General features: G+C 38.6%; 1 protein-coding gene across 2 annotated transcripts in view; it reads left to right on the top strand.

Annotated features, from left to right (window-relative positions):
- Positions 1–1390: 1390 nt before the first annotated feature.
- tns3 (tensin 3) overlaps positions 1391–13690 on the top strand; it is a 50932-nt gene continuing 38632 nt past the window's right edge. The window contains exons 1-3 of one of the 2 annotated variants that reach the window (XM_077558126.1): positions 1391–1689; positions 12437–12605; positions 12790–12840. In XM_077558126.1, coding sequence (XP_077414252.1) covers positions 12456–12605; positions 12790–12840 — 201 coding nt within the window. In that variant the 5' untranslated portion in view covers positions 1391–1689; positions 12437–12455. The remainder of the gene's footprint in view (positions 1690–12436; positions 12606–12789; positions 12841–13690) is intronic. The other variant, XM_077558127.1, reaches the window with a different exon arrangement.

Here is a 13690-nt window from a genome sequence, read left to right on the forward strand (position 1 = left end):
AAAAGCAATCGTTTACAATCGAGTAGTATCACTTCTTACCTACAGGTGGCGCTAAGTGACAGTTTAAAAAAGAAACATTTTTTTAACAGCTTTGGTGAGTGCAAGGAAACGAAACCAAAAATTAAACGGAACACTTGGTTGCACTGAATCCTATGCCAGTTTTGAAAAAAAAATGGAAGTCAATGAACATTTAAAACATTTAAGATTTTCTAAAACTTATCATACTTATATAAATTAGAATATAATGGCAACCTTAATTTATTTCTGTAGTTCAGTTCAAAAAGTGACAGTTTCATTACATACACTCGCCAAAATATTTAATTAGATTTTTTATGTAACAGTAAAATAATGTTTTTAGCTAGCAAAACCCCTGAATTCATCATCTCAAATTATAACATTGCCTAAACACAATCCAAATTATTTTTACATTTAAAATATAAATTAGGTAGGAATTGGGGTTAGGAAAGGTATTTTCCTATGCATTAATGAAACTACAAAATATCATGTTTCTAATTGAAATATTTAATTAACGCTTTTACCATATTCAAATGTGATGGGATGCACCATTGCACCTGTAAGGTGATGGTGAAGTTATGAATAATTTTTGAACGCAAGAAAAAAAAGAAGATACTATTCCAAATAAACAAATTGATCAAGTAATTCTTCGTCAATGAAACTCGAAGGAAAATCACTCAAAGGCATTGAAGGTTATTAATGGCAAAAAATGGGAATATCTACAATTATAGTGATTTGACTAAATAAGTAAACTAATATAAATATAAAATATTTGACTATTATTATTATTTTTGAAGTGAATTAACCCAAAGTGGTGTGAACGTTGATGGTCAATTAAAAATGTTAAATCATTTGCAAAATGTCTTATTTAATTTTGATAGTAAGAACAAAATAATAATAATAAAAATGTATATATTAGGTAGATAAGTCAAGGAAAATAGCCATATACATTTATTATATTAATTGAAAAAACAACAACATACATATAATTATAGAAAACTACGACGGAAAATTACCAACTATTTTTTACAATCCATGGATCTAGTTTTGACAACAATAATAACCTACAATTAGACGATGAAAAATATCAATTGGTTTATCAAGAATATTTTTGGGCTAATATAAGGCAAGCGTTAAATGAAATCATTCATTCATTTCTAGCCTCACCTCCACATGGGACGATTTAGGAATGGGGGGGGGGGGGTTGTTTCGTCCAGTCGGGGGTTGTCTGGAGGAAACGTGCGTGTGAACAAACCGAGGGAGCAGGCCATAGGAGGGGGGCGTGTCGGAGCAGAGTGGGGGGCGTGCTTAACCGCAGGGAGACAACCCAGTGGAGCAGCAAGTGGGAGGACCATCACCAATTCCCCATGCCAGGACTTGCGGCTTCTGCAGCGCGCAGCTTTCGACTGGAGGAAAGTGCGCCGAGCTAACGAGTGGCGATCCAGTACCAAATCTGCAAGGATCTCTCCGCAATCAAAAAAAACAACAACGACAACTTCAATCCGACTGCATTTCGAGTCCAACGTAATCGGCCAAAAAGCGAGGCTGGAATGAGCGAGCTCCATGACGGGCTGAGGGTTCAGTGACCTCCCTCCGACACTTTCTGCACTTCTGCCTGACAAAAGAGGCCAAAAGCAAGACTTCTAAAAAAGTGTTTCCACGCAGACTGCAAAGGTAAGGCTGAACTTTCCTCCCCCCCCCCCCTTCCTTCTCATTCACACAGTCAATCATTACCAGCAGCAGGGAGGATTGGATTCCAACCTCTGCCTGCTCACAAGGTAATAGTGGAGCACAGTGTAGCTTTTTTTTCTTTCCTCCCCACAAACTCATTTCATTGGGCTTGCAGAAGCAAAACAAAGTTTCACACAGTATTTACTTTGGACTTCATGCACTCATGTCTATGTGTGTGCGCGCTTGCTACTTTCAACATGAGCCTGAGGACAGAGAAGGGAGTCATTCAAACCCAGCACACTATGTGAAAGTCTTTTTTTTATTTAAAAAAAAAAATCCTTGTTATTGGAAATGATGTTTGGTCAGCGTGACCTTTTAAAGCAGTGGTGTGGAACCTAGGGCTCGTGGGCCACATATGAGCCCTTGGGAGCATTCGGTGTGGCTCTTTGGTGTTGCAAAAAGCCTCAAAATGTGAAACGGACAAATACGGAATATATGTGATACATTTTTGTAGCAGATTCGTAAAGTACCTTAAAGCCATTTAAAGACAGAAACTGACCCGAGAACTTTAGCCAACCACACAACATTATATTTGGTTTGATGCCATTTTTAAAAAAAATATATCTAAATTTAAGTATCCTGTATAAAAAGTGAAGAAAAAGATTAGTCATCAAGGCCTCCCTCCATGACCGGTTCCTCGCTTCGGTGCAATATGGTGCAGCTCATAATGTGAAACACATGCAGCCATTATTATGGGAGTCTTTTTTAGAGCGCCAAAAAAGAACAGGGCTCTCTTTTTTTTTCTTTTTTTCTTTTTTCTGCGTGTCAGTGTTTACTCTGATCTACTGAGATTGTCTTTGGAGCGCACATCTGCTGTGTTGTATGCGCCGCCTGGGGGCAGCCATCATTTTTGACGGCGTGTAAGCAGCCCACTTCCATCACAAGAGCAGCGGCGGGAGAAGTTTTCTCCTCTTCACCTCCAGTGTTTGGCTTGCTCCTCCTCGTGCATCTTTCCTCCCTTTCAACATTAATTACAGGCACGAGAAACATTTTTTTTACTGCCAATTATGGCTTTTGTTGCTGGTTCTGTTTTGAAGTTGGAAAAATGTGAACGCTACGTAACTAAACACTGCTATTTAAAATCCAGGATTTGTGATAATGCGACGTACGTATTAGGGGTGGGAATCTTTGACTGTCTCACGATTCGATTCCGATTTTTGGGCCTGCACGATTCGATTCATAATCGATTAAGAACGATTTTTGCTTCAAAATGTTTTGATTGACAATGATTTTTGCTTCAATCTATAGATGTGCAAGGAATCGTAATGATCTACTCTAGTATGACTCGCTAATGCTAATTAGCGCGCTACTCGCGGCACTTTTATCACTCAAAAGAACGGCTCCACGCTGCAAAAAAACTACTTTTATTGGAATAACTTGATCGTGACTTTTTCCTTCTACTCTTTAATGTGGCTACAACTTAACAGTGTATCAGACTGCGTGGAACCACACTGCCCCTCAGTGGCCAAACCGGGTACAACACGAACAGCGCTCCCAATAAAGGCACACACAGACAAAGGCAAGACAGTATAAAATAATTTAAATAAAATCAATTTTGGGACATTTAAAATCAATTCTGAATCGTACCAGATGAGAATCGTGATTTTTAAGAGAACCGATTTTTTGGGGTACGTATGTTGTTGGGTAAAGGGAGTTGCCGCCACTTGGCTGCCATGTGTAAGCCATTAAAGTGAGAGGAAGGACCAAGAAATGCTTGAGATGAACACGGAGTGAGAGTGGGAATGTAGATCCATTTTGGGACACATTCCACCATGACCTTGGGATAGGAACGGATAATGAGGGAGTACTTTAGCAGCCTTTATTTTTTTCTCCCCAAGTGTGATGATGCCCGTGTTGTTTTTCTTCCCCCTCCGTTCATAAAACAGCCTGACAAATACATGTTAGGCTTCCAGCGTTAGCGTATAAACTTGCTAAAAATACAAACTTCTCCCAATCTGTGGCTTTTTCACCTTGGCTTTTTACGGTTCCAGTTCTTTCAAATGGCCGTCATAGCCACAGTGCGAGCCTGCCTGAGGACATGACAGGAAAAGGCAGGACCAAATTCTGGCTTTATAATGAACCTATTATGTCACTTTGGAAATGTTTTCCTGCAGTTTGAGTTAGACTCCTGCCAAGTATGAAGACATTTGGACGAGAGATGATATCACAGCTATTTAGGCGGATCTTTGATTTGCACCAACAGGAGTCAAGAAACTCTTGTGAGCCTTAATGCTGTGGAACAATGAACATTGAAATGTGATTTTAATTTTTTTTGTTTTTTATATAAATTCAAGCCTTTGTTGTGGTTTAGTGCTGTCACTAGGGGTGTGAATTGCCTAGTAGCTTTCGATTCCATCTGTATCACGATTCATAAACCACAATTTGATTTAATCCCGATACGAATCTATAAGTCAATAAATGCAATTTATTTTTTCTACTCAAATTTAGAAAATACTAATCAGTAAACTTGTACATTTACATTGTAAGATTTGTATGAAAATCTACTTCAGGCTTATAACTGTGGTCCACTGTTTTTAACAAACAGGTTGCAATCTGTTTCATGTTAAAACAGCATTGAAATCAAGTTTTAAGGCTTGATGTTACAATAATATAACATTCTTCCATGCTTAAAATGTGAACCCTAATTCTAATTAAGACATTTTGTTGAATATTTCCATCAAAAATTGAGCTTTAAAAATCGATTCGGCTGCATATTGAATCGAGAATTGTGCGCTTTAATATCGCCGAATCGTTTTTTTTAACACCCCTAACTGTCACTATCGAATATTTTTAGAACTGATTGATCTATCGATTACTCAATCGATTAATCAGATTCATTTTAATTTTGCCCTCAAAGTGTATTACAAAAGCATTTGTTCCCAGACTACTCTTTATAAACCAGTGATTGATGTTTATTTCGTACTTCGTATTCGTATAGTGATTTAAAAAAGGGGGATTTTTGTTGTACTGTTACCGGTTTGGTCATTGTTTTCCAAAGTAAAAAAACGATGTTTTCAAATGTCTTATTTTGATTAAACACAGAAGATAATCAGTCTTCTTTTATGAAGGACTACAGAAATCAGTCAAGTGAATAATTACTGTTGATATGCTGAAATCAGAGGATTTGGACCATTTTAAATAAAAAAAAATAGCTTCAAACGATTGTTAAAATAGTTCTCGATTAATTTGACAATCAATTACTTGTCAATTAATTTTGACAGCTCTATTGTGGTTGTCATGAAGTCCAATGTTTTGGAGGTTTATACTGACCATTTTCTCTCAATATGTCAGTCTGAAACATATCACTATTCTGCATGTTTTAGAGGTTTCCCTCCTCCAACACACCTGAATCAAATGATCAGTATCGTTATCAGGTTTTTACAGAGCTTGCTGATGAGCTAATCCTTCGAGTTAGGTGTGTTGGAGGAGGGAAACCTCAAAAACATGCAGTACTAAGGAACCTTAAGGACTGGAGTTTGAGAATAAAGTAATAGAAATAGAAGAAGAAGAAGAAGATAGTCTTACTGTTATCTCGCAATTTAATTGTGATTACAAACTTTTCTCTTTCTCCATATTGAAGACAACCGGTCTCTCCTCACTGTCGCAATTATTGAGCATTTACTATCGTCTGCCCTGAATGTTTTCCAAGCAGATCAAAGAGGAGAAATCACTTCTATCACTACTGGATAAACTTTTAGGGACATCTGATAATCAGGCCTTTGTTGACTTTTGTTTTGGTGATAATCATTAGGTGTGCCCAAAAATTGATTCTCATCTAGTACGATTCAGAATGGATTTTAAATGTCCCCAAATCGATTTTATTTCAATTATTTTATACTGTCTTCCCTTTGTGTGTGTGCCTTTATTGGGAGCGCTGTTCACGTTGTACCCAATTTAGCCACTTCGGGGCACTGTGGTTCCACGCAGTTTGATACACTGTTAAGTTGTAGCCACATTAGAGAGTAGAAGGAAAAAGTCACGATCAAGTTATTCCAATAAAAGTAGTTTTTTTTGCAGCGTGGAGTCGTTCTTTTGAGTGATAAAAGTGCCGCAAGTAGCGCACTAATTAGCATTAGCAAGTCTGACTGGAGTAGAGCATTACGATTCCTTGCACATCTATAGATTGAAGCAAAAAATCATTGTCAATCAAATCATTTTGAATCAAAAATCGCTCTTAATCAAAAATCGATTCTGAATCGAATCGCGCACCCAAAAATCTGAATCGAATCGTGAGACATTCAAAGATTCCCACCCCTAATAATCATGCATTTGTAAAGCACCAAAATACGGAAGAAATGCATTAAGTGCAGTTCCTGCGGGTTTTTTTTTTGTGTGTGCTATTTTTGCTTTCAAATTTTGGATTGAAGCCATCGGGACCACAGAACGGCTTAAAAGTCAGCACATTCTACAACAGAGGTACCTCACGTAAAAACCTGACAAGTATATTTCATGTCACAAAATGCCAGCTTGCTTGGCTTGGAGTTTGGATGATTTAAGTGGTGGGGGGTAGGTAGCCCTTAGATTGCTTTCATATGTCTGCAGGCATGCCGATTGCGGTGGAATTGTAGTTTTCTTAAATTGGGCTAAAAACGCTGCATGACTCACAAATGGGCAACAAATAGCCCTCGGTTGATTGCTTGTACGGTAAAACTATACGGTATGCATTTGGGGGGTTGGAATAATGGACTTGGGGCTCTTTTGCGTCTAATTTTCTCAAGTTGGTTGTGCAGGTACATTTTGTTGGGGGGGGGGGGGTGCATATAATGTTGTTAGCTCCATTTTCTTGCCAAATGTCTTTTTGCTTCATGTAAATAAATGTCTGCGATGTTGGTTACAATTTGTGGATTTGCAGCATACTGTAAATGTCAATCTTCCTCAATTTACCATGTAGTTGTCTTCCAACAAAACCCTAATTTGGACATAAATCTGAATGTACTTTAGTCAGTCACTAACCAATGTTACCGCAAAAGTAAAATCAGAAGTACAGTAAAAATTTGGATGAACGGCAAACAATGAAATGAAAGAGAGTCTAGAGAAACTAGTTGTGCCCCATTCATAACCTTATCATCATAAGTCATAATTACAGTAAATATTTGCATGAAAGGTGTGTATGGACTAGGGGTGTTAGAAAAAAATCGATTCGGCAATATATCGCGATATTACAGCGCGCGATTCTCGAATCGATTCGATATGCGGCCGAATCGATTTTTAAACATACGTTTTTTTTATGGGAATATTCAACAAAACGTCTTACTTAGGGTTAAGATTCACACATTAAGCATGGAAGAATGTTATATTAATGGAACATAAAGTCTTAATATTTTATTTCAATGCTGTTCAAACATGAAACAGATTGCAAAAGATTGTTTGTTAAATGCAGTGGCTCACTTATAAGCCTAAAGTTTCAGATCAATAAATACATTTTCGTACAAATCTTACAGTGTACATGTACAAGTTTACTGATTAGTATTTTCTAAATTTAAGTAAAAAATAAATAAATTGCAATAATCAATTTATAGATTCGCATCAGAATTAATCGGTATTGAATCGTGATACGAATCGAATCTCCAGGTACTGAGCAATTCACACCCCGAGTATGGACCATTATAAATGGAGGACCCTCTTTATTTTATTAACTTCATGTAGGAACCAAGTTTCTAATTTGAGCTGAACAAGTTTGGGAATCCTGCCTCAGCCCTAAAATTGCTGCTTCGATAATGAAAATAAAAATATTTGAATTGTATTTGAACCCAATTCATGACTGATTACGTAAAACGTTTCTTCATGCCTTAAGCTTCTTTCCCACATCTTCCTCCACACAACTCTTTTTTTTTTTTTTTTGTTCCAAGTATGCAGAAACAATCCGCTTCAATGATGACCACATCGCCGCCGCTGATGGAAAACACAGCTCAGGAGCTTGTCGACGCATGCCGCAACCGGCAAAATCAGACACAAACAAACATCTGCGCGATTCAAGCCAGTCTCATTCACCGCCACGGCAAAATATGCAAAGTTCTTGCCAATTGTTGTCATCCCCAAAAATGAAAACAAACATAGGCTGCGATCCAACCCGTATTACGGAAATTTTGGAATGGGAACTTTCCTCTCACGTTGCAGCTGCTTGTGTGGAATATTCCATCATGACTTGCTGGCCAGGTGAAAGGGTGTGGTTCCTCCAATCAAGGTTTGCTAACACTTTTATTCGAACCCTTGCTTCCCTTTCCTGAAGGTTTTACCTATAAACACTTTTGGGCGCATAGTGAGGAGGATCCTGCACCCACCTAGTCCAAAACTCTTACCTGCAGGGGTAAGAACTGCATGAGCGAGACACACCCTAACCCCCCCCCCCCCCCCCCCCCAAACATCCTGACCTCAATAAACCTGTCACAGCTTGTTCCGAGCAGACCAGATCAGCCCCCCCGTCATATTTTGTTTGTCAGTTTTGCAAAGACCTCGGTCTATCCTGGACCCTCTGCCAGGCCAGCTGTCAGAGTGCCCATGGGTGGCCTTGGGATTTGAGCTCCTTGGCAAAGTTGATCCTGCCTTTGTGAGCTAATGTTGTGCCTCGTACCAGAACAAAAGCAGTCGGAGCAAATTAAAGAGCAATTATGTTTAGTGCGTGCTGGGGCAAGTCGCTCACGTTGGCTTGAAAGACGAATGGGAGAGGTGGTCTCGGATAAGGCCGCAGCTCCAGGCAGTTCTGCGCGTAAACGCTTTTGCTGCGGAATTAGGAAGCCTCCAGCTGATTTTCTTAGCTTAGTGATAGATAAACAATAGATTGGTGATCCTTTTTTCAATTGTGGATGACAGGTGCTTATTTAGACATTTTCATACCTCTGTCAGGGTACACTCGGCTCGTCCTCATAGGAGAAGCCTTTTTTGGTTCCTGTTAGAGCCGTTTATGCAGGTTCCACCTGGAACCCTTCCAAAGGGTTGTACCGAGAACCATCTGTGAAAGGTTTCACCCGGAACCCTGTATGAGAGGTTCGATAAAGAAACCTTTAAGAGTTTCATCTAGATCTCACACAGGGAGTTCCACTGAGAACCCTCTAATGTTTCAAGGGTTTCATCCAGAACCTTCACGGTGAGTTGCACTGAGAACCCTTTTGCATTTCAAGGATTTCATTAAGAACTTTCATAGAATGGTCCACAAAGAACCCTTTTATATTGCAAGGGTTTCATCTAGAACTCACACGGCAAGTAATATTGAGAACCATTTTATGTGTCAAGGGTTTTATCCAGAACCTTCACAGTGAGTTGCACTGAGAACCCTTCTGTATTTCAAGGATTTCATTAAGAACTTTCATAGAATGTTCCACTGAGAACTCTTTTATAATTCAAGAGTTTCATCTAGAACCTTCACAGCGAGTTCCACAAAGAACCCTTTTATATTGCTAGGGTTTCATCTAGAACTTACACGGCAAGTAATGCTAAGAACCCTTTTATGTTTCAAGGGTTTTATCCAGAACCTTCACGGTGAGTTGCACTGAGAACCCTTCTGTATTTCAAGGATTTCATTAAGAACTTTCATAGAATGTTCCACTGAGAACCCTTTTATAATTCAAGGGTTTCATCTAGGCTCAGTTATAAGCCTGAATTTTCAGATAAATAAATACATTTGTACAAGTTTACTGATGAGTATTTTCTAAATTTGAGTTAAAAAAAATTGCAATAATAAGTGTATAGATTTGTATCGGGATTAATCGGTATCGAATCGTGACCTATGAATCGTGATACGAATCGAATCGCCGGGTACTAGGAAATTCACACCCCTGCTTTTTTTTCTATATCTTTGATTAAGAGCTTGTAATCATAGTTTTAATTATTTTAGTTAACTACTCTTTTTTTCTCTACTCTTATTTTTTTCTGTTAATGTTGTCACAGTATTGTTTAGTAATTTTTGCAAGCTACTTTTGTTTCCTCTGCTCTGCTTCCGAATGTCGTTAAATCACATTGAGTTGCCTCGTGTATGGAATATGCTATAGAAGTAAAACTGCCTTGCCATGTGAAGAAGGTGGGTACCGCATCTATATATGTGACTCGGTGTAGAATTTAATACAACTTTACACAACCCTTTTTTTCTGTACACAATCGACACACCAAATAAACGAAGACTTTCACAACACCGGGTCACACAGAGGTTAAGTGTTGGTTAGATTCCAATCTAATCTTCAGTTAGCAAAGCACTCTGACACATCCAAAACAGTACAAAGACCTTTTCCCCCCTCCTCATCCCTGCCACGGAGATAGGTGGACCCTAACTACTGGTCGGTCTGTTCATTAATTTGTCATTAGTCAACATTTTTCTCCAGAGTCTGAAGGGAAATGGGCTAAAACCCTGTCATGTGTGTCACCAATCCCCGAGGACCTCTGGTCCAGGCTTCCGTGCGCACTCACCCAACAGCCTGCTCTCTTTCCCCGAGTGTTGACCTCTCCAGACACATGGCCCCTTTCATTCCGCTCAGCTCTATGGCTCCCTCTCGGGCCCCCTTCAAAGTGCCGTCATTTCACAATTGAGTGTCAGACATATTCTCGACTGTCAATAGTTTCATCACAGCTAACAATCAGAGGGTCATCTGAGAAGGATAATGATATCTTTTTGCCTCGTCTGGAAAGGTGAACATGTTTGCGTGCTTATGTTTAGATCAAGTCCCAATTGTCATTTATCGAGAAATGCCGCTGGCGCCAAGCGATTAACTCATTCACTGCCATTGACGGCTATAGACGTCAAAAATTCATTTGAACTATTTCTATTAGTTTCACTTTCCCCCCCCAATTTTGTTAACAAGAGTATGAAAACCTATAATTTTTTTATTGTACATTTAGAACAGATATAAAATGTGTCATTAATCGTGAGTTAACGAGGGAAGTCATGCAATTAATTACGATTAGAAATTTTAATCGCCCGACGCCACTAATTTTTAATCATCTTTTTTTTTAAATCGCGTCAGGGATAAAAAAAAAAAATTATTGTAATTAATCGCATGACATCAATTGCTAACTCACGATTAATCATACATTTTATATCTGTTCTAAATGTACAATAAAATAAAAAATTCTAGTTTTTCATACGCTTGTTAACAAAAGTGAAAAAAATATTAAAATTACTAGAAATAGTTATATTAATAATTTTTGACGTCTATATTCCAGTGGCAGTGAATGAGTTAATGATTTAATCTTGGTCATAAAATGATATAAATATCAGAGCGAACCACACATTTCAAAGTACACGAAATAACTTTTCTTACTTGAGTTAAAAATGCAAAAAATCAACATGTTTATTGACAGTGCACTGTCAGAGAGCAAGCCATTTTCAACACTTATGTTATTTTTTTAAATGGACACACCCTTGTAGGGACTGACCAACAGTATAGATTTGTAGAAACATATGACATTGACCAAATTTTAACAAAACCTGGCAGTGACGCTATATGCAAGCAAATTGAATGCACTACTTGGCTGCAACCAGCAGAGGTGCTGCTGAGCCAGTCGTATTTCTAAAGAACAGATGTCAGCTACGACTTACATCCATGCTACATTCTGTTTTGTGTTTTTTCGACATGATTGTCTGGTGACAGTGGTGACCAATACGTACTTTGCCTCTCTTCAAATTATATATTTTTTTCTGATAGATTCACATAATATAGTTGCTGTCCTGTGAAAAACACTTATGTCCATTTTTGTCTTTTTTAAAAATTTTAATTTAATTGAATATTTTTATGTTTATGGGATGAAACTGAATGCAGACATCCCGAAAACGTAAAAAAAAAAAAATATATATTTTTTAATGATTTATCAATGAGTTAATGCTTTAATTTGATAGCACTAGTTCACATATATGAGCAATTTAGAATCTTCAGTTAACATATATGTTTTTGGAATGTGGGAGGAAGCACCCAAAGAAAAGTCATGCAAGCATGAAGAGAACATCAAAACTCCACACAGGAATCTCTTGTCAATCAAGGAAAATTAGTCCACCCACTGTGCAAAACATTTTTACTTTCTTAGCCCCACCTCCACCTGATCTCAGGCCCTCTCAAATGAAAGCAAAATCCCCCTAGAGTTGTCGGTTAATGATTTTTTTTATTTTTACAATTTTTAGGAAACACCGACAGAGATAAGGACTTTTTACTGGGAAGCTGTAATACAATAAAAAAAAGTCTCCTGGGTGACAGGTGTTTCCTTCACACTGTCAAAGGGAAACAGTTTGCAACTTGTGAAAGGTATTTCTGGCCTGTGCTTTTTTTTTCTGGCCAAGGTCCTATTATCTATTAATTACTGTAAGTAGACAGGCCAGGAAGTGTCTCGTCATGAGCTCAGTACGACACGCCAGCTAGTCAGGCCAACATGTTTCAACTAGAGCCCCCCACCCCACCCGTCCCCCGCCCCCCACCCCCACGTTGTTGTTGTCATGTCACCAGTATTAGATATCTCGTTGCAGCCTAGATAAGTGGTTTTAATCTTTCCAAATAAACAAGCTGACACAATTGCTTATTGGTGGCGCTAAGCCGACGACAGTTATCTGATTTTGTGGTCACTCTCCGAGTATATCGGCGGGAAACTTGACAAAACGTTGAGGACTTTGACCATCAAATATTGACTCGAGTGAAGTCACCCGTCGCAAGTGGCGATGGTGAGAAGTGGCTGGAAGGCCGTGACTCACCGCCGTCTTTTTTTTTTTTGTGACAAGGAGAGCCCCGCGTTCAAGCATGGAGGAGGGATACGAGCTGGACCTGACGTACATCACGGAGCGCATCATTGCCGTGTCCTTCCCCCGGGGATGCCTGGAAGAGATCTACGCTCACAACCTGAAGGACGTCACACGGATGCTGAAGTCCAAGCATGCAGACAATTACCTGGTCAGTAAAATGTCACCTGTTGTGGCCTCGTGTCAAAGAGCACGCTGCATCGATGTCACTCTTGCATGAATGTTGACCGAGTACTGATTTTTTTTCATGCTGAGCACATCTCTAATTTACCTATTTAGAGAATCATTGTCCGAAAAGAACACGCAGATTGACTCACTACGTGTGTTTTTCACAGATTATCAACCTGTCGGAGAAAAGACATGACCTGTCAAGAATGAATCCAAAGGTACATTTATGGGGGATGTGTTACTGGATTTACAAAACACATTATGCAATTTTGAGGTTACTAACGGTGCGCAAAGGACATGTTTGCGCAGTTGAAGCGACAGGGCGGCCATCTTGCTCCTCCCGTCTCGCGAGCAGACTACTTTATAAACTATACGGTATACGTACAGATTAGACATATACAGCTTGTAGGCAGTTAGTATAGGGCCGGGGGGCAGGGTGGGGGGTTTGTGGCAGGGTGGTCACTATTTAAAGAAAAATATATTAAAAAATATTATACAAATAATATACAAAGAATACTTAGTGATTTTCATTTGATTGGCTTAGAACTGTTTTTCATACAAATATTTGCTGTAATTGTGATTTTACTTATGCGTTAGTGTAGATTAGTGTTAAAATATTGCATGCTCCAATTTATTTATGAATTTGTGTTACACTGTTGCCGTAGAAACGGAACTCTGTTGTAAATCTAGGTACTACTGTATCAAAATTGGCAAATCCAGGTCCAGCAAGCAAAAACACTGTTACAGTTTGTTCTTTAGCCCACTGGTCTGAATATATGACTTTTGAAGCTGCAAGGTCGCCATATTGCTCCTCCCAAGAAAGGTTTTTCGGTATACGTTCCTATACATTTACAGTATCGAAATTGGAGAACAGTACTTGGTAGAAACAGCGTGATTTATGATGTTTTAAATTTGGTAAACATAAACAAGAGGACTTCGGACATTTTACAACTTGCCTTAAATACACGTATAAATGATATGCTTAATGGTGTTTACAGCAGGAAACTTGAATATTTTTTATTAAAGAATTCTAAATGTAATTCAACAAAAGATGACTCTGCTCTAATC

The sequence above is a fragment of the Vanacampus margaritifer genome, chromosome 2, assembly GCF_051991255.1.
Source record: "Vanacampus margaritifer isolate UIUO_Vmar chromosome 2, RoL_Vmar_1.0, whole genome shotgun sequence".
Lineage (NCBI taxonomy): Eukaryota > Metazoa > Chordata > Actinopteri > Syngnathiformes > Syngnathidae > Vanacampus > Vanacampus margaritifer.